This window comes from Acinonyx jubatus, chromosome A3 (assembly GCF_027475565.1).
Source record: "Acinonyx jubatus isolate Ajub_Pintada_27869175 chromosome A3, VMU_Ajub_asm_v1.0, whole genome shotgun sequence".
Lineage (NCBI taxonomy): Eukaryota > Metazoa > Chordata > Mammalia > Carnivora > Felidae > Acinonyx > Acinonyx jubatus.
This window is the reverse complement of record NC_069388.1, coordinates 56,320,196-56,342,392: the sequence shown is the minus strand read 5'-3', so window position 1 is coordinate 56,342,392 and position 22,197 is coordinate 56,320,196. Positions and strand designations below refer to the sequence as shown.

The following is a 22,197-nucleotide window of genomic DNA, read 5'->3' as shown; positions in this document are numbered from 1 at the left end:
TGAAACCAATTTCTCTATGTTAATTTTGTATCCTGTGACTGCATTCATTTATCAGTTCTAGTAGTTTTTTTTTTTTTTTTGGTGGAATCTTTAGGGTTTTCCATATATAGTAGTATGTCACCTGCAAATAGTAAAGTAAAAGGTTAGATTATTAATTTGAGACTTTTCTTACTTTCTAATGAATGCATTTGGTGGTATAAATTTTTACCTCAGCAAAACTTTAGCTTTTGATATTTTGTATTTTCATTTCCTTTCAGTTCAGAGCACTTTTTGATTTCCCTTGAGACTTCCTTTTTGACCCATAGATTTTTTTTGTAATAGTGTTATTGAGGTATAATTTATATAGTATGTATTGCATCCATCTGGAGTATACAACTTGATGGCTTTCAGTATATTCACAGTTGTGCAACCATCACTCTAGTCAAATTTAGAATATTTTCATTATCTCTAAAAGAAATCCCATATGCTTTAGCTATGTCTGTGTGATTTCCCCATCCTGCCCCACCATAAGGAAATCCCGAATCTACGTTCTGTCTTTGTAGATTTGCCTCTTCTGGATGTATGATATAACTGGAGTCATACCATATGTGGTTTTGTGATGAGTTTCTTTCAATTGGTGCATGTTTTCAAGGTTTATCTATGTTGTAGCATGTACCATTTTATGGCCAAGTAATACCCCCCCCTTTTTTTGCCACATTTTGTTTATCATAGGCATCCGTTGATGGACATTTGGGTTGTTTTCACCTTTTGGCTATTATGAATAATGCTGCTGTGAACATTCCTCTATAAGTTTTTATGTGGACAGGTTTTCATTTCTTTAGGGTATATACCTGAGAATGAAATTTCTAGGCCCAGGACATCTGTGTTTAACGTTTCGAGGCACTGCCAGGCTGTCTTCTGGTGTGGCTGTACGATTTACATTCCTGGCAGCAGTGTATGAGGGCTTCTATTTTTCCATATGCTCATGAACATTTGTGATTACCTGTCTTTTTGAGGAGAGCCACCCTGGTGTCTGTGAAGACCTACAGATTATTTAGAAGAGCATTGAATTTCCAAATTGAGATTTTCCTGTTTTTTTTTATGTTACTGACTTCTAGTGTGACTCCTTTGTGATGAGACAATGTATTCTGTATGATTTCCTTTCTTTTAAGTGTATTGAGGCATGTTTTCATGGCCCAGGATATGTCTCTCGATATGTTTCTGCGGATTCTTAAATGTGTATTCTGTTGTAGTTGGCTGGAGTCCACTGTAGAATTAGATCCTATTGGTTGATGGTCTAGTTATTCTATCAATTATTGAGGGAGGGAGGGGTATCAAGATCTTTAACTGTAATTGTGTATTTATCTGTTTCTTCTTTTAATGCTATCACTTTTTGTTTCACGTATTTTGTAGTTCTGTTGTTTGACATATATGCATGTAGGCTTGCCATATCTTGGTGAATTGACCCTTTTATCATTATATAATGGTCTTTCCTGTCTCATAATTTTCTTTGCACTGAAGCTTACATTACTGGGTATTAATATAGCTACTCCCACTTTCTTTTGGTTAATGTTTAATGATATAACTTTCTATTATTTTATTTTTAACCCAGCCTATATCCCTGTATTTGAAGTGAGCTTTTTGAGGACAGCAAATAGTTGGGTCATATTTTTAACCTATTCTATTAACAGCTGCCTTTAATTGATGCGTTTGGGCCACTTACATTTTATGTGATTATTGATATGTTTGTGTTTAAGTCTGTGACTTTGATTTTTTGTTCTCTTTTTCATTTCTCTGTTTTCTTTTCCTGCCCTCCTGTGGGTTATTTGAACATTTTTTTTAAAACTCCATTTTTTATTTATCTATAGTGTTTTTGGGATTACCTCTTTGTGTAGCCTCTTTAGTGGTTCCTATAGGTGTTATGTTATATATGTGACTAAATAGAAGTTTAATGGTGTAGTCATTTACCAGTCTGAATGAATGTAGAAACCTTATCTTCTGTTACATCTTTTTACTCTCTCCAACTTGTCATATAGTTGGCTTAAACATTACCTCTATATACATTGAGAACCACATCAAACGGTGTTGTAATTTTGGTTTCAGTGGTCAAACTTAATTTAGAAAATTAAAGAGGAGAAGTCAAATGCATAGAATTTGTCCATATTTTTTATTCTATCTGTTTTTCTTTTATGCTTCAGATGTTCTAAGATTCCATTTTTTGGGGCACCTGGGTTGCTCAGTTGGTTAAGCATGTGACTTGGGCTTATGTCATGATCTTGCAGTTCAAGAGTTCAAGCCCTATGTCGGCTCTGTGCTGACAGCTCAGAGCCTGCAGCCTGCTTCAGATTCTGTCTTCTGTCTCCCCACTCTCTGCCCCTCCCTCACTTGTACTCTGTCTCTCTCTCTCTCTCTAAAAAACAAACATTAAAATATATGTATGTATGTATGTAAACACACACACACACACACACACACATTAAGGTTACATTGTTTTCTTTTTGAGAATTCCTTTAGCCAAGACAGGTCTACTTGCAACGAATTTACTTAGTTTTTGTTCAGCTGACAAGGTCTTGATTTTCCCTTTATTCCTAAAGGATATTTTCACTGGATACACAATTCTGGGTTGGCAGTTCTTTTTTTCTGTACACAAATGATGTCTTGTCACTTCCTTAGAGTCTCCATGGTTTCTGACAAGAAATCTGATGTCATTCTCTTTTCCCTCCTGTAGAGAAGGTGTCCTTTCTCTTTGGCTGTTATCATAATTTTTTTCCAGAAGTTTGACTATCGGGTGTCATGCCGTAGGCTTCTTTGGGCTGGTCACAATTGGGGCTTACTCATCTTGATTCTGTAGGTTTATGTCTTTTGCCAACTTTGGGGAGGTTTTAGCCCTTATTTCTTTGAATGCTTTTGTAGCCCTTCTCTCTCTCTCTTCCCTTCCTGGGACTCCAATGACGGGAATGTTAGATCTTTTGCTATAGATCCACAGGTCCCTAAGCCTCCCCCAATTACTCAGATTGAGTAATTTCTGTCATGCTATCTTAAAGTTGACTAATTCCTTCCTGTCTACTGCTTTCTGCTATTGAGCCTACACAACTGAATTTTTTTATTTCAATTATTATGTTTTTCAGTTCTAAAATGTATGGAAGGTTCTCCTTCATATCTTCTGTTTCTTTGCTCAGACTGCCTATTTTTTTTTTTCATTTGTTTCAAGTGTGTTTGTAATTGCTTATGACACATGTTTATCATGGCGGCATTCACATTTTTGTCAAATAAATCTGACATCTCAGTCATCAGGATAGTGGTATCTGTTCATTTTTTTTCTTTATCATTCGGTTGGACATCTTCTTGATTCCCGGTATAATGAGTGGCTTTCTGCTGCAACATGAACATTTGGCGTATTAGTTATGAGACTCTGGATCTTATGTATACCTTCTGTTTCAGATGACTTCTTACGACAAGCACTTTGGTGGTGGGAGAGAAAGGCGCTATATCATTACTGACAGGTGGGGATGGACTTTCAGGTCTCCGCTTTGCTTGCTTTGATTACCTGAGGAGGATGCTTCTCATTACTGTATGGGGCTGGCGGTTCTGGATCCTTACTAGTGCTCCCCTGATCCTTCCTTGGCTGGGAGGAATTAGGAGTACCTCCTTGCTGTTCCTCTGGTGGCCTCCACGTACACCACAGGGGTGTGGTGGCTTCATTTCGGTTGGATGGAAGTGACCTAGTCTTGACTCCACTAGGTCTTCTTTGACCCACCCCAGTGGAGAGGATCTGGGGTGCCTCATTACTGCAGATGGCAGAGGTCCAGGCTCTCCACATAGCCTTTAATGGCACCATGGAAGAGAGTTACCACTCCATGATGAAGAAGGTCCTACCTCCCTCCTTTTTCTTTTCTGACACCATCTCAATAGGGAGGCTGGGGTTTTCCTTACAGTCTAGTAGGCACATAATCTAGGCTCCCCGCTCAGACTTTGCCGAGACTGGTGCCACAGTTTCTTTTGACATGTTGGCAGGAGTAGAGCAGCTATGATCTAAAAGTTTTCTGTTTTGCTATACTGCTTCTTTCCTGGTCTGTAGTATAGATAGGGCAGACTTCTGCTGGGACTTTTGTCATCTGTGATTGTTGGCATTTCCAGGCTAGTGGCTTCTTCAGGTCTGGGATATGAGAGGCAAAAAGAAAACCCAAAAAACTCTCAGCCATGTTGTTCTTCAGATCTCAAGGTCCCTAGCTGGTTTTCCTTCTTCTGTCCACTTTTCAGAATATCCTTATGCTTGTTGTGTATATAATGTCTAGGGATTTTAGGGTTTTTTACTTAGTTGGAAGAATAGAGAAACATTCATACTCCATCTTTCCAGAAGCCGAAGTTAGTTCTTTTTCCTTAATCTTTATTTTCTTACTTTTTTCACAGTCTTTAAAAGGTGAATTTGTCTATTTATTTAAAGTTTACCCATTTATTTTAAGAGAGAAAGAGAGGGAGGAAGGAGAGAGAGAGAGAGAGAGAGAGAGAGAGAGAGAGAGAGGGCACCTGAGCATGAGTGGGGAAGGGGCAGAGAGAGAGGGTGAGAGAAAGAATCCCAAGCAGGCCCTGCACTGCCAGCATAGAGCTAAAAGGTGAATTTAAAAGGATATTAAGTTCTAGCTTAATATCCTCTACTTTGGGGTCATTGATTACAATATGTCACTGCTTTTTAAGAGAGATAATTGCAGCATAGAATTTTATTGTGTGTTTTATAGATTCTTCTTTTTTTCTAATGCTAAACTATTTAACCTATATGGAATTTTCCAAAATGCTCAGATTCATCTTTGATTCATCAGTCTCACTAAGAGAAAAACATCTAGACTTACGGAATACTTCTGGCCACCAGATATGTGGGCTTTCCACACCAAGCAATGCTCCAATTCTCTGAGGACACTAACTGGGTGTACTACAGTTCAATTCACTTCTGACATTATCTACCTGGAGTTCGTGTCGGAGCCCACTCGTTAAAGGCTCAGCGTCATAAGACTGTTCATGGCAGTTGTGAGTGCCTGTGCTTCTTACTGACCAGCTATAAATCGAGGTTCTCATGATGCCCTCCGTGAGTTCAGTCATTTGCTAGATCAGCTCACAGAACTCAAGGAAACAGTTATGCTTACTGGTGTATTACATAAGAAAGGATATGATAAAGGATACAGATGAATAGCCAGATAAAGTGATATAAAGCAAGATCTGGAGGGATCCCCCAGGGCAGGAGCTTCTGTCCCTGTGGAGTTGCAGTGTACAACTCTCCTGCCAGGTAGACTTGTTCATCAGTCTGGAAGCTCTCTGAATACCACAGTTGAGGGGTTTTTATGGAGCCTTTATCACATCGGCAGGATGGACTATTAACTCTGTCTCCAGCCATTTTCCTTCTCCAGAGGATGAGGAAGGAGAGCTGAAAGTTACAAGTTTCTACTCATAGCTTGGTCTTCCTGGTGACCTGACCTCATCTTGAAGTTATCCAGGAGCCCACCTTAAGTTGCCTTATTAGAACCAAAGACACTCCTATCACCCAGGAAATTCCAAGGAATTTAAGAGCTCTGTGTCAAGAAGTGGGGTCAAAGATCAAATATTAGAACAAAAGATGCCCTAGCACCATTATCACTTGGAAAATTACAAAGGTTTTAGGAGCTCTGGCCAGGAGCTTGGGATGAAGACCAAATGTATATATTTGTCTCATATCACAATATGACAGTCACATCCCTCCTCCAGGCCAGCAACATGCCCTCTTGGAGCACTTATCAAAATATGTTCAGCATTTGGCCTCCTCTTATACACACCACTTTAATGGAAACCATCATCTCCTTCCTGAATTCCTGAGAGACTGGTGTTCTTGCTTCCATTCTTCAACAGCGGTCATAATGACCCTATAAAACCAAATCTGATCATGACATTCCTCTGCTCAGATGCTCCCAGTGGCTCCCATTGCACTAATAAGATATCCAAAGCCTTTCCCATGGCCACAGGCTCTGAGTGTTGTATTATTTTGCTGCTCTCCATGTCATTTCCTACCCTGTTCTCCTGACTTCCCCTGTTCCAACCACGGTGGTTTTCTTGCTCAGGGTGCCCTCAACGCGGAGCCCTTGTTCTTCTCTGTTCTGGAAAGTTCTTCCACCATGTTTCACGTACTCAGTTCACGCAGGGTTTTGTTCAGATGTCACCCATCAGAGAGGCTCTCTTTGACCAGACTGATGCCAGATACCACCTTGTCCTGTCACTTCGGATGCCTCACCTCTCTCTGGCTTTCTTTGTAGCGCTCATCACTACTTGCCGCTCTGAATTTACCAGCTGATTTATTCATTTCCTGTTCCCCTCCATTAAACTGCAGCCTTCCAGCACAGGGGCTTTCTTTCTTTCACTGCTGCAGTCCGAGTGCCTCATATGGTACCCGGCACATAGTAGAGTCCCGGTAAACATATATTGAATGAAAAGTATGATCGGATGGTATTGATAATTTTTATTGCTCCTGATTTTTCCCTGTCACATATAATGTTGCAATATAGTTTTGTTCTGTTATGTATGTGTTCTTTTTACATTACTACATGGTTGTGCTGAGTGGCTCTCCTCTCAGACTTTTCCTCTATAAGATTATGCATACATCCCTTTGGAGTTTGGGCTCTTCTTAAACTTTTCAGTCACATGTTTGCATCATCGTCTTCTTTATTTTCACTGATGGTTAATCGCATCCATCTGGTGTAAAACTCTAGGCAGCTTTCATCCCTCATTTTTAAATTCCAGTCTCTAGTCTCTTAGGAGGGACTCATCCCTGTTCACGCCATGCGTGGAAGACAAGGATGGTTCTGAGACACCCTCAATAGCTCCCTCTGACCCAGAGAACAGAGGCAGATCTTCAAAGATCGGCTCTCCAGGCCTTCTGTAGTGTGGCCATTCCTTGTTTGGCTCATCTCTTCTTTGCTGTTCGCACTTTGTATCTAGGTCAGGTGTGTTGCTCCTCCCTCATGGCACCCAGTCTTTCTTGTGCCTTCTTTGTGCTTCATTCCCCTTAAAACCTACATATCCATAGCTAGTTATCTTAACACCACCTCCTCCAATTTCTTCCTGAGTCTCCTCCTCTGTGATTTTCTTCCCTTCCTTATGTCTCTAGAACTTCTACAGCTCTTCTTTCTTCACGTTTATCACTCTCTGTATTGTGTTATAATTACTTATGTTCGTGTCTTATCTTCTGTGCCAAATCCAAGCTCACTGAAGGTAGCCCATTCATGATCCATGATACTGGTTCCCTCACAGCCTCGTGCAGGGAAGGGACTCAACAGTCTGATTAAGGGTTTAACTCCTCCTTCCTTTTCAAAATTCTTCATGGACTGACTGTACTCATTGTGCTTTTCTTTTCTTTTCTTTGCAAGTGGTCATGTCATTTGGAAAAATTAAATACCATCTAAGTTCTGCTTTGGAATAATCCCAATAAATTTTTAATGTTTCATTTATATTTTATTTGTTTTCAATTATTTTATTATTATAAGTCCTTTGCAGACCTCCTAAGTGGGGCATTTTTAAAACCTCTATGGAGATACTTCAGGTTCAGCTCCTGACCACTGCAATAAAGTAAATATTGCAATAAAGCAAGTCAAATGGATTGTTTGGTTTCCCAGCGTATATAAAAGCTATGTTTACACCATCCTGCAGTCTACTAAATGTTCTAAAAAAAAGTGTACATACCTTAATTAAAAAATACCTTATTGCTGCAAAAAGCTGACCATCATCTGAGCTTTCAGCAAGCTGTAATCACTGATCACAGATCACCATAATGAATATAATAATAATGTAAAGTTTTAAATGTTGGGAGAATTACCAAAATGTGATACAGTGACATGAAGTGAGCAGATGCTCTTGGAAAAATGGTGCTGGTCGACTTACTCAAGGACACAGAGCTGCCACAAAACTTCAAGTTGTAAAAACCAAAACGAACAAAAAAGAAGTGCAGTTTCTGCAAAGCACAGTAAAGCAAAGTGCAATACAACAAGAGTTGGCTATATATTCATAGTTGCACTATTTTTTGGTGGGGAGAAATTAAATGTACCTTTTGGCCCCAGCATCTGACTAAATGTTGTAAGAAGTATACATTCATGTGTCTGTTACACAATAAGTTACTGACATAAATCAGTTAATTCTGTTTTATTTATTGAATTTCATTGTTTATTTTATGTGTTTATTTATTTCCATACTTTTATTGGTTATTTTTATTTACGAATGCAGTTTGATTCTATTTTTAAGATAGTTTTTTTAATGTTTATTTATTTTTGACAGAGAGAGAGAGACACAGCATGAGCAGGGGAGGGGCAGAGAGAGAGGGAGACACAGAATCCGAGGCAGGCTCCAGGCTCTGAGCTGTCAGCCAAGAGTCCAATGCGGGGCTCGAACTCACAGACCACGAGATCATGACCTGAGCCGAAGTCGGACGCTTAACCAACTGAGCCACCCAGGCGTCCAATTCTATTTTTAGAATTAAAATCTGTCACTCAGTCTTTGTCCACTGGCATCAATCTGGCAGTGATGGCAGCTTGTTGCTGTATCAGATCAAAATGATTCACATTATTTCCAGTTTCTCAATGTTTAGTGCTTACTGCCATTTTGGTTTTGAAATTGTGCCTTTGCTTGCTTGCTATGTGAATTGGGATACATAAAACCAGCATTTTTAGCTTTGAATGAACTTGCTTATTTCTCTTAATACTTAAAAACAAGTTTAATATACTCTATATTTACCTATTTATCCCCCAGCCAAGTAGGCATGGCTTATTTTAGACTATTCTTTATGTTAAATCCAATGTTTCCCAGAGTTGCTTCAAGAAGGATGACCCTGGGACACGAATTCGGAGTCAGGCTGCCTATGCTGACTTTGTTTGCAAGGGTACCTGTCCCCTACTTAACACGAGCTTGGAAAATATTTGTGGATCCAATAAATGTCATTATTTTTTCTTTAAGCTCTCATAAAATATGGAACATTAATTGGATAGTTTTGTTTGTCTGGGCCTGGAGGGTAGGCTTTCTCTCCTGTAGGCTTTGTCCCTGCTCACCTATGCTAGTTGCCTCTTTCCCTCCTGGCCGTGTCACTTGCTAATTAGAACTGTAGGTAATTTTGGGGGTGCCTGGGTGGCTCAGTCATTTAAGCGTTGACTCTGAATTTCAGCTCAGACCATGACCTCGCAGTTGGTGAATTTGAGCCCTGCATCGGGCACTGCCCTGGCAGTATGAAGCCTGCTTCGGATTTTCTCTCTGTCTCTCTGTCTCTCTGTCTCTCTCTCTCTCTCTCTCTTTCTTTCTGCCCCTCCCCAGCTCACATTTATTTATTTTTTCTCTCAAAGTAAATAAATAAAGAACTGTATGTAATTTTTGAAACTTATTTTGTATGGTTTTTTGTTGGTGGTGGTTCTCTGGGATTTAGATTTTTACATTGTTGCTCTTCTGTGGATCCTGCTATCTGGAAGCTTCCTGTGTTCTCTTCCCAGGATTTGACAAATAGCTTATAAGCATAATGAGAAAATACAGTGAATTAATTGCATTGTACTTCTTTCTACATAGATCTTAAGCTCTTAAAAAAAAGCTCAGTTAATTTCAACACTTGTATGCAAAGAGAAATTAAAATAGATTCACTCCAAGAGAGGATTGTCTTAACTACGCATTTTGTATGAGACCCTAATCCTGTTCCCCTTCTTGCTAAGTGAATTTTGAAAATTTAAAGCATCTACCCTCACAGACTCTTATGTGCTACTGATAAAAAGTGAATGACACAATTACAACGCCCCATACATTACTAAGTAGAATTTAGCAGGAAATACAAAGAACAAACTAAAACAGGGACAGGTAAACCACAGCCTAGGGGCCCAGCATGGCTCCTGCCCTGGTTTTGTATGGCCTGTGGGTCAAGAAAGGCTGTTATATTTTTAAACAAAATCAAAAGAAGAATGACATTTCGTGACATAAAAACTAGTGGGACATGTCCACAAAGAAAGCCTCCCTAGAACATACTCCTGCACTTAGGTATCATCTCTGGCTTCCTTTGTACCATAACGGCAGAGTAAAATATGGCCTGCAAGCTGAAAATATTTGCTATCTGGCCCTCTGTAGAAAAAAATTAGCTGACCCCTAGACTGAGCAGTAGATTGTACTTGGAGTAGCACACGTTCAACCTCGTGAAAATCATCAGAAAGTTCATTTGTTTTCCTTTTTTTTTTTTGTTTCCCTGATTACTGATCTGTTACTCCATAGCATTTGATGAGATAATGACTCTGCAGAGCAAATTCTGTCCATTCAAATTCATGTACCCTCCAAAGAATTGAGGGTGGGGAGAGCCACAAATGAATTCACACTGGCAAGTGTTGATTTATTTGTTTTATTCTGTGAACAGTGACATTTAAGACGACTTTTGTTTTGATTAGTTATTTTAGTGATAGGTGTCTTGACTCTTGTCATTCATAAACCATAGACGCTTAACACCCAAAACCTTCTGTGCCCACAGAGAGTGTCTTAGAAAATTCAGTGTCTCTGCTTGTGTTTACCCAGAAGCACAGAACGAAGATGTCTTATGACCACCCTTCATTTAATCCCCCCTTGCTTGTGGAACAACTGGGCAGATTTGGGACTACTGTCCAGTTTCAAGCAAGGGTCACTCAGACCAATTCGGAATGACCAAAACATTCGTAAAAGAAAGGGAAACAGTGTTTTAAAAATATAAACACAGGCTCTTTTATTTTTATTTATTTATTTTTAAATGTTTATTTTTGAGGAAGAGAGCATGAACGCAGGAGGGGGAGGGGTAGAGAGAGAGAGGGACAGAGGAGCCACGCTAATAGCAATGAGCTTCATGCGTGGCACTCACAAACCAAGAGATCACGACCTGAGCTGAAGTCGGACGCTCAACTGACTGAGCTACTCAGATGCCCCTAAAGGCAGGACCTTTTAAACAACAGTTCTTGATGTTCACTGTTCTTTTCTGATGTTTGCTGCTACCAGACTTCCCCCTCCTCATCCCCCAGCCCCATCTCTTTTAGCCCCCTCTCCCAGTGGCCCTTTCATCTAATGGTATTCTTCTGCCTTTCTCTGGCATCTGCTTGGTCATTTTCTGCTCCCCCGGTTCCTGGTTAGGATCCATCATGGCGCCAGAGCATGGCAGCTGTTGGCCTGCAAAATGCATACAAGCAGCCTCTGTTTCTTCCTTTCTTTCATCTGCCTTGTTTCCCACCCTCCATCCTTAGGAGTAGGACCTCCTTTCAATACAGTGAGAGGAGACGACACCCCACATGGCAACACTGGGTTTTCTGGGACTGAGTGGCAGGAAGAGGAAAGCAAGAGGCCAGAAGAAGAGGGAGCCACCACCAGGAAGAGGCCTTGCGTCTGTAGAGGATCCTAGGCCTTCTGTGCATTTCTTTAGAACTTTTTTCTCTTGTGTTTTCATGTAGAAGACGGGGAAGAAGCCAAAATTGGGGGGCATGTGTGATATTATAGGCACAGTGGTGACTGCCATGCAGCCATCAACTCATGATTATTCCAGTCCTTAAGGTGGCAGGTACGTTTGTCGCCAGATAACCAAACAGGCCTGGGCCTGGTTGTGACCTATCCACAGCCGCAGGCAGAGTGGGAGCACTGGATGTGAAGCCACGGGCCATTGTCAGACAGCAGCCATTAAGGCTCACAGCACACACGGCGCCTTCAAGTTGGATCTTCCTGTCCTGCATTCCAGAAAGGAGCTGGTTTCCCTTAGAATCAAGGGGGCTAGCAGGGCTATTGTGGGCACATCCTTATCACACAGGGGGAAGTTGAATGTAGAAGCAGGAGTCATTGTGAAGAGAGGTTACAAAGATACGGTTTTCAGGGGCGCCTGGGTGGTTCAGTCGGTTAAGTGTGCAACTTCAGCTCGGGTCATGGTCTCACGATTTGTGGGTTCAAGCCCCGCGGTTGGGCTCTGTGCTGACAGTTCAGAGCCTGGGGCCTGCTTCAGATTCTGTGTGTGTCTCTCTCTCTGCCCCTCCCCACTCATGCTCCGTCTCTGTCTCTCTCAAAAATAAACATTAAAAAAAAATTTTTTTTAATTAAAAAAAACAAAGACAAACATACGGTTTTCAGGGGACTTTCTTAAAATTCTCTGTTCAGCAGAGGGGTCAGCAGGATAGAGGTTATGGGTAAAGAGTGGCTGAACCAGTTGAATACATTTATTCACCAATTATTGGAGCCTGCTAGAATATGAATAATAAAATGATCAATGCTGGAGGAATGATTCGAATCCCAATGTAAAGATGTTTACTTCATTATTTAGAAATTAGGTCTTTACGTCTCTTCAAGTTGTTCGTTTAGTGTTTTGCTGTCTGGTAGAAGCTATTTCGTGCTATGACTTTAGTACGGTTTGTACTAAGGGATTTCTTGTTAAAATTTTTGTGATTCAGAGCTTCTAAGGACTCATTCTGTCATTTCTGTATTGCGTTCCTATAACAGATCACTTCCACGTGCCGCGTTAATTCTGCAGTGTGTGAGATGTCTTCAGGATGGCTTGCTGTTGCCTCGTAAATAAGGGCTGCCCTTTCATGTGTGAACTTGCTCCTCATGTTACCCCATGTACTGGTACAATTCACATTCCTCTCCTTTTACTGCTGCAGGCCTCCCCCCCCGCAACCGACATAGTCTTTGCAATAAAGCTACACTGGGCTCCACCACGGATTAGGAGATGGGTATTTCCCTCCATTTCTTCTCTTCCTGGGAGACTCTTCATGCTTCCTCTGTGTATTTAAAAGTCTGTCCTTTAAGGAAGCCCTACCTGATGTTGCTTCCTCCATGATGTCCTTCTCTGCTGCTCCCCTAGTGGCTGTTTGGGGCCTTATCACACAAGGTCTTACATCAGAGGAGGTCATAAACATATTTCTTCCTTTGCTTCAATTGGAGACTCTGAGACTGGAGATCGTGGTGTGTTTGCATCTCTTGTGTCGTAACTACCTGATGTGCCTTTGGAGGGTTGATTTGGTTGTTTCAGAACTCTGAAAAATTAAACATACTTAGCATTCCAAGAGATCATCAGACATTAAAAATATTAAGTAAGTTAAAACTCTTCTCAGTACCAGAGGGCACAGTGGTAACCCAAGAGCTGCCATGTGATGTGGCCACCGTGGCAAGACCCTGTATCTCTGTGAGCCTCGGTTTCCACGTAAATGAATACATTTAAAACAGTGAAAATAACTGCCCTACCTCCTCCTTGAAGTTTTATTTTTTTATTTTTATTAAAAAAAATTTTTTTTAATGTTTTACTTATTTTTGACAGAGGGGGAGAGAGAGAGAGAGAGAGAGAGAGAGAGCGAGCGCATGAGTGGGGGAGGGGCAGAGAGAATGGGAGACACAGAATCCGAAGCAGGCTCCAGGCTCTGAGCTGTCAGCACAGAGCCCAATGCAGGGCTCAAACTCATAGACCGAGAGATCATGACCTGAGCTGAAGTCGGACGCTCAACCGACTGAGCCACCCAGGCGCCCCATTGAAGTTTTTTTGAAATGACCTGTCACGTTTGAAAATGTGTTGGAAATCGCAAAATTGCTTCAAATGTAAAATTGCGTGATCTCATTTAAGAAAACTTAATTGGAATTTAGACAAAGCCGTGCTGTGTATTATGTATGTATCTCATTCAACTTCTAATGTAAAGTTGCATTTGTGTCTCCATGTACTTTGTGAATAGTTTTAAGGAGATCATCTGACTTTGTACATCATAATCTGTAAAGCCAGTCTGTAGCCAATTATGCTGACCTGGGAGGTTTTGAAACAGAACCTATTGGTTCTGGCAAAGAGAACCAGTATACCTTCTCCCTAATTCATGCACAACCCAAATGCCTTGTCTTTATTTTTTCCTTCACAGGCTTCCATCTGTATCACAAGTTGCCCACAATAGTGCCTGAGAGCTGCCTCCTTATAATGGTTGGCCTGCTGCTAGGAGGGATTATTTTTGGGGTCGATGAAAAGTCCCCCCCTGCCATGAAGACTGATGTGTTTTTCTTGTATCTTCTCCCACCCATTGTGCTTGATGCGGGCTATTTCATGCCCACTCGCCCGTTCTTTGAGAACATTGGCACCATTTTCTGGTATGCTGTGGTAGGGACCCTCTGGAATTCCATTGGCATTGGGGTGTCTTTGTTTGGTATCTGCCAAATTGAAGCCTTTGGCCTGAGTGACATCACTCTGCTCCAGAATCTACTCTTCGGCAGCTTAATCTCAGCAGTGGACCCCGTGGCTGTGCTCGCTGTCTTCGAGAACATCCAGGTCAACGAGCAGCTCTACATCCTGGTCTTTGGAGAGTCCCTGCTGAATGATGCAGTGACAGTGGTGAGTAACAGGTTCATGCTGTGTCGCTCCAACACCGCTGGTCTATCTGTGTCTGGTAGTGACAGCTGAGGTGAGACCCCGAAGGTGCAGCCTGCCTGCACACTTGTACGGCCCAGTGCTTAGGAAGGCCCCGCGCTTGGTTTCATGCTGTTACTGCTGTCTTGAAATACCTTGTAAAGATTTTTATTGATTAATGACTTTTTTATTTGTTTTTATACAGCGGGCCCCTCATTTTCACTTTGCACTGGGTTGTACAAACTATTGCGGGTCCCTGCTTGGAACAGAGGAGCGTAAGAGTGATTGTGACCTTCCTATCTCTGAGGATTTCTCATTTGGCATTTTCAAAAAAAATTTTTTTGAGGTTTATTGATTTTGAGAGAGAGGCAAAGAGAGAGAGGAGGTGGGGGAGGGGCAGAGAGAGGAGGAGAGAGAATCCCAAACAGGCTCCACGCTAACTAAGTTGAGCGTGGGGCTCAAACTTAAAAACCGTGAGATCGTGACCTGAGCCGAAACCAAGAGTCGAACGCTCAACACACTGAGCCACCCAGGCACCCTTCATGTGCCATTTTCAAAAGTGATGGTCTTTGAATAGAATTTAAGGACTTCAAGTCCCAGAATTCTTTGTGAGATGCGACACTGCCAGTATACGATACACGCGATAGAAGTGAAACGATAATACCTGCTGTGTACCGTTCTGTATCTGGGCCTGGTTTATTTGTCATTTCATGATTTTAGGCCAACTTTTCATCACACATCACTCAGCCAGCTATTTCTGGTCCTCGCCACTTTCCTGCAAGTGGGTATTTGTTCTGAAAATCCTAGTTATTTTTTATTGTCACTAATTACCCCATAATTAGAGTCCGAGGCTGTTGGGATCTTCACGGTAGCACAATTTACCTCCGCCCTGCTTTCGGAGCTCAGGCAAAACACGGAGAAGTGAACGGGAAGTGTCTCTGTCCACCCAGCCAAAGGCCTACAAAATGCCCCTCCGGCAGCAAAAGACACTCAGGTGTCCCTGTATCGGTAAACCTGTTAGTGGGCACCAGTGAGGCCGTTTTATGTCAGCCACCAATCTGTAGTGGTGATGGTGACAGTTGTCAATGTAGCCGTGACCCTTTTGTGGATGTCTGCTTTGTGCTTGGGTCTTTATGACAACCTATGCAGTAATTATTTCTTTACCTTTGATAGGGAAGAAAGTTGAGGCAGAGAAGGATTAAATCCTTTTAAGTAACTTGCGTAATTTACATCACCCCCTTCATTAGGTCCTTTCATTAAAATATTATTCCTGATTCATTTAAAAGTCAGCACAGAAACCTACATCACTCGCCATTAGCCTATATTCAGACCCCTGAACTGAGTAAAATATCATTTTCAAGGATATCCGCTAACTCCATGTGGACATTATTAGGTAGAAAGTAATTTATTGAGAAGGGAATCCCATTTTTTAAAATGTTTATTTATTTTGAGAGACAGAGATAGAGAGCGAGTAGGGGAGGGGCAGGGAGAGAGGGAGACAGAGAATCCCAAGCAGGCTCTGCACTGTCAGCAAAGAGCCCGATGTGGGGCTTGAACTCACGAGACATGAGATCATGACCTGAGCTGAAATCAAGAGTCAGACGCTCAACTGACTGAGCCACTGGGGTGCCCCAGGAAATCCCATCTTTTAGAATGGCTGCTAAGATGGGTATTTTAAGGCAGCTAAGTTGCCTCACGCAAGTAACAAAATACACTTCCTTTATTCCATTGTTCATTAACAGTGATCAGTCATTAACTTGCCAATATAAATTGTAACTGGGAAGGTGCCATAGCAATGAAGACATTTTGTGATTTATTCTAACTTCTAGTTTGATATGTACACATTACCCTTGTTGAGATAGATTGTGGACATTTTAATGAGGATTTCTTGGATCTCTTTTGCATATAGAAAATTTTATAAAGAAATAATAACACCTTGCTGTACTCATTCTTGGGCAGTATAGCAATGTCAGCTCAGTTTCAGAGTGATACTACACTGCTTTCTCTTCTCATAAAATCTGTCATTCAGACAACTCAGTGTCCATTCTTTGAGTTTGTCAAGAATCAGATATGAGGAAACAATCTGGCTAAACCACCATTCAAAGTGTGCGAAGGCCCCAGGCTTTCCAGAGGCACATCCTCTGCTTCCTGTCAAGAGGCACCAAGCCATCAAATGTGATTTTATGGACAGAGAGGGCAGTGGGCCAAATTGAGGATGTCATTCCACTACAGGAAGGAGGGCAAGGACAGAGAAAGGGCATGACTGCCCTTTAGATGTGAAAGCCCTTGTTACAAAGCCAACACCTGTTAAGTCAGGATGACTGTAATGGTTTCCCATGAATGAGCCTTCCTCGGGTTATATACGCTGGGCTCCAAGCTGAGGACCCTTAAAGCCACACCCACAGAATAGCAGGGCATGCCCAAGGGTTTTGCCTACCTAAAGCCGAAGAATAAACTACCAGGTATTATTTTCACTGAACTGGCTGAATAGTGGACTGCACTGATGTGGTGTTAGGAATGATTAGAACAACGTTGTAAAAATGATCATTTTGCCTCCCAGTTAGGTACCCTCAGAGTATAGAAGTGGAGATGTTTTATGGAAGATTCTTTGACATTTAGTCTTATCTCCAGGAGTGTTTTAAGGACTCTTAGGGTAGGGAAAGGCATGAAAAGTATGAATCCTGCTGTGTACAGTGAAAATGATGAGTCACTAGGAGTTGCAACTAGAAGGGTAAAGATTAAACAGAGAGAACTCGGGTTAAAAAGGTAGTCTGGTTGATGAGTGAAATTATAGGTCAGTGCAATTAATTCCTTCCCCAAATCACGGTAGGTTCACTACTGAGGTGGCAGAGATGAGGGGAGAAAACCTACCCTAAAAATGTCCCCATTCAAAGAGAAATTGATGATACATATGTTGCAGTCCAACTGTGCCACTGTCTAAGGCTATAGTAGATTGGAATCAGCTGGGGAAATGACAGCCAAAGGAACAAAGGTGAGATTTTTGATTGGGAACTTTGTACTTTCCCTTATGGTAAATATTTTAGGAAAATCTGTCAAAATTTTCCTTATTAGGCAAAGATGGCTCAGGTTGTCAGTTACCAGATCATTCCTGCCATTCCTAGTAGTCCATAATCCAATGACTTGTGCTCAAATGGTAATTTCCAATATCACCTCTAGACCGTGTTAATGCACCCATTGAATAACCTGATACATTTTTCAAGAACACTTAAAGAATTTCCTTAATCAACCATAACAAGGCTTGGATAAGGATAGCTGGTTCTTTGGAACGAGGCTGGGGATGGGCTTTAATGGCCCAGTCGTTATGTGCAGCGCCCTGGAATTTAACTTCAGGAAGCTAGAAGGTAAACAGCAACCACTTGGTACTCATTGTTGCTCTTGCGAGTAACAGACTATATTTCAAATTCCTTATGCAAAAATGATTATTTCTTGTATTTCACATAAAAAAAAAAAAGTGACCTGGAAACTGTTTTTCCGGAACAGAGCTATTCTGGTAAAGGATCCATATTTGCATCTTTGTGTTCTGTGATTTCACTGAATTACTGCACATTTTAAATCAAAGGTCACAATAGATCATTTCTAATTCTTCTATATGTAAGTATTTTAGGAGTCTCCTGCTCTAACAGCTGAGCTAGCAGGGTGCTTATGTAAGAATTTTTAAAACCCCAGTATCAAGTAGAAAGATTGGAAAGTACTCAGCTGTCAGATTAGCCCACTACAAAATACAGGCAACACCCGTATTTCAGTCTTCGAAAAGTACAGTTGTCAGATTGAGGTCAGCTTTGCACAGACCAACTAGCGACATAATCGTAGCCGTCATATTTATATATATGTTTATATATTTTACATACACGTATAACATATATATAAATATAGTATATCATAAAATCTCCAAAAGCACTTTTCTACATAGATTCCCCTGTGATACAACTAAAGTATTTAACTGGAATGAACTAACTATGGGTTATGGCCAGTGGTAACTAAAAGAATTTTATCTTGTGCCGATCACTAGGTATCAGGTTCAGTGTAAAGCAGGTGGGAGGTTATGGAAAGCTTTCTGGTTGTCAAGGCAACGTCTCTACCTAAGACATTTCCCTGTAACATTGCCCTGGTATCTGAGGCAGTAGATTGATCCAACTGGAGCTTCTGCCCGGGTGCAGAACGTACAGTGCCTGTGACTCAGCTTTGTTCTCTGCAAAACCTAAAAAGCTATTGAAACCAGACTGTCCCTTGGATGGATTTGATGGATTGAAATGGAGGAAAATGCCTCTGGAAAAACTGTGACTATATGCTAGTCATGGGCCTGCACCTCCTTTGGAGGCCTCATAAATGTGCTCGATGGGGTGGGGAGGGGAGATGTGAGAGAGGAGGAGAAGATTTGGGTTCTGTGTGCAAGGGCTCTCTGCTTTTGCTGGGGAAATGAGGTAGGCACCAAGAGGCAACACCTACAATGCAAATGGTGCATCACCAAAGCCCGACTGGTTTGGAGCTCATCTCAATTGTAGGAGGGCAGAGGATAAGGTGATTTGCAGGGGCTGTAGACGTACAGGAAGGCCCTGGAGAGGAGTAGCAGCTTCAGCTGGGCCATGGAAGATAGATAAAATTGCCCTGGGTTTACTTGGTAGGTTTCTGCCAAGAGATACCACAAGAAGGAAACCAGGGGCAGTAATGGATAAATATGGTATGTTTTGTGGAGCTGTGATGAGACCCCCTTCCAGACTGAAGGGTGTTGGAAAGTGGTAAAAAAAAGAAAAAAAAATTGTTGTCAGGTGTATTGAGCCTTCCCCAAAGTCAGGAAGTCAAGGATTTGATTCGATTTGATTATTACTACTTTTTTTTGAATTTTTCTTTTTTGAGAGAGAGCGACAGATTGTGAGTGGGGGACAGGCAGAGAGAGGGAGACACAGAATTCGAAGCAAGCTCCGGGCCTCAAGCTGTCAGCACAGAGCCCGATGTGGGGCTCGAGGTCACAAATTGCGACATCATGACCTGAGCTGAAATTGGACTCTTAACCAACTGAGCCACCCAGGCACCCCAGGAAGTCAAGGATTTTAAACTTGAGAGTGACAAATAGAATAACAATATTAAAAGGAAGGGAGTCTTAGGGCCCCTGGGTGGCTCAGTAGGTTAAGCATCTGACTTTGGCTCAGGTCACAATCCCATGTTTCTTGAGTTCAAGCCCCACATCGGGCTCTGTACTGACAGCTCGGAGCCTGGAGCCTGCCCTGGATTCTGTGTCTCCCTTTCTCTCTGACCCTCTTCCACTCGCACTCTGTCTCTCTCTCTCTCTCTCTCTCTCTCTCTCAAAACTAAATAACGTTAAACAAATTTTTTAAAAAATAAAGGAAGTGAGTCTTGTGTTGGCTGTATGGGGCATTTGAGCAAGGGAGAGCTGAGGTTTGCTGGTGTAGGTGGGAGACAAGGAGAGCAGAAGTCATGGAGCCTGGGGATAGAAGTACAGTGACCAAGTGGCCTGGGGAGCTTGTCTATGCAGAGATGGCTGGCCAGGAAACCTACCTCTCTCCTCAGGAAGCAGGTGACCGTCACCCTTCAGTCTTGGTTGTTTGGAGACACGGGGTATATATAGCACATCTCTGAACCTGCCTCAGGAAGCAACCGTGGCATGTTGATGCTGATGGAATCCCATATGCAGCAAGCCTCTGGTTGAAAGTAGGAAGCAGCCACTGCTTGAAGTCAGTTTCTTTTTCAGAAAATGATGATACTCTCAACATATTCAAATCTTTGGGGGCATGAGTTACTCAAGTCATTTCTTGGTGGTCCAAGACCAAATGCTCTTGAGTGTCATACCTGTGAATGAGCAAAGCTCCTAATTTCTTAGTAATCTGCTTTCTTCAAAACCAGCAGACATTTATTGTCCCCCTCCAGGCAGCATGGAAGAAGCAAATTATAATAAGGAATGAACCCTGACCACAAGGAGTGTATGATCCAGCGGAAAAGAGGGAAAAATTACACAAAACCTGTAACACGGTAGACTAAAAAAGGACCTTAAGTGAGGTGAAGAGTGGAGTAGACTTTTTTCCAGATCACACTCTGGTTCGCTGGGTCAGAACTTGACTCACTCTCCCATGGTTGAAGCTTGAAAAACTTACCAGGAAGGTCAGAAGACCTGGATTCTCATATTGCCTGTGACATTTTGTGTGACCATGGACAAATGGGTTCAATTTTAGCTTCTCAGAAACCAAATAAGGGGGTAGCACGGCCTGTACTGTAAAAGGCCTTCATCCCAATGTCCTGACAGCCAGCTTCCCTGGAGATTCTGGCTGTAAATAACGCAATGAAAAGAAGCAGGGCACCTGCTGGAGTATTTTACTTGCTGGCTTTGTAAAAAGTGTGGCAGGGCGTAAGCCATCACTTCCTGTTTCATTTGGCCCAGTGACCCTTAGAAACATGTTTGCAAGCATATTCCCTAGCAGACATGAAGTGCCTGGCATTTTTGAAGCTTAATTAAACTGAGACTATGTAAAGACTGTGGATTTTTCAGAAGCCAAGTACCTGGGTAAGCTCATTACTTTAGAAAAGGGATAAAATATATATGAAATTACAGTGTGCATGCGCGCGCGCGCGCGCGCACACACACACACACACACACACACACACACACACACACGACACAGGTGCCTCTTGACTTCAAGAAAGTTCCTTTGGGTCTCCTGTTCTAGCTGATGTGCATGTGTGGGCGGGGTGAGGAGGAGGGGTGAGAAGGGAGGACCTCAGTGCCCTGGGAGGAAGATACCTTTAGATGGAGTACCTGGACTGCTGGGTGGGGCCCCTTCCAGGGCAGGGCCTCACCAGAGAGCCTCACAAAGTAACTAAACTCACAGCAACACCGACAAGCTTTCTCTGTGATGTACTACTTGTCCAGCATTGGTAATACAAGCAGGGCCTCTTGGATGGCAACCACATCTCATAAAATTATCTTTTAGATGGTATCTTAAAAAATAACATTTTAGGAGCAAGTCACATCATAATTGTGAAGTCTCCTCTCCCTCACTTTTAGAAATCTCTTTCCTGACAATACACTTTTACATGGCTTTCTGTTCAAAGCTATTCAACACAATATTAAAACATGCGATAGAGAAATATAGTTATTGCCACTGGTCATCAACTTTGGTACATAGAAGGAATGTCCTTGTTGCAAGGCCAGGTGGATTTTTCTGTGGCTGCAGTTACACGGGGAAGTTGGAAGGGTCTTGACCATGCGCTCTCTTTCTCCCACAGGTCCTGTACAACTTGTTCAAGTCTTTTTGCCAGATGAAAACCATTGAGACCATTGACGTGTTTGCTGGAATTGCAAACTTCTTTGTTGTGGGAATTGGTGGGGTGTTGATTGGCATCTTCCTGGGATTTATAGCGGCATTTACTACTCGGTTCACGCATAACATCCGGGTGATTGAACCACTCTTTGTCTTCCTGTACAGTTATTTGTCCTACATAACAGCCGAAATGTTTCACCTCTCAGGTATCATGGCGTAAGTATTTAACTCTTTGTTAAAAGCACTTAATGATGAAGTTTCATTAAATTTATGTATTCTAAGCCAAGAGGCTAAGGTTGAATCCATTTTATAAAACAGGATTCCTTAAATTCTTTCCAGAAAGATTAAAAATAGAGTTTCCTTACTCTTAGTTTCAAAGAAATGAAGAAATTCAGCCAATTTTATACTAAAGCGATCTGGTGCTAGAATGGAAAACGACTAAAGAATTCTCTTTTGGGTCTCATATGAAACATGACAATAAACTGTTGGGGTTGATTGTCAAGCACCAAGAATTTTCCCAGTTTGATGCTCACTCAGAGGTTGTCCACGTGGGAGGCTCTAAACTTACCCCAGCAAGGTCAG

The 22,197-nt window shown here is 41.9% G+C and overlaps 1 protein-coding gene across 2 annotated transcripts in view; it reads left to right on the top strand.

The window, feature by feature from the left end:
* The window catches only part of SLC9A2 (solute carrier family 9 member A2), a 98,983-nt gene that overhangs the window by 25,260 nt on the left and 51,526 nt on the right, over nucleotides 1-22,197 (top strand). For both annotated transcript variants that reach the window (XM_027069370.2, XM_053200375.1), the window contains exons 2-3: nucleotides 13,845-14,308; nucleotides 21,581-21,831. In XM_027069370.2, the coding sequence (XP_026925171.1) occupies nucleotides 13,845-14,308; nucleotides 21,581-21,831 (715 nt within the window). The remainder of the gene's footprint in view (nucleotides 1-13,844; nucleotides 14,309-21,580; nucleotides 21,832-22,197) is intronic.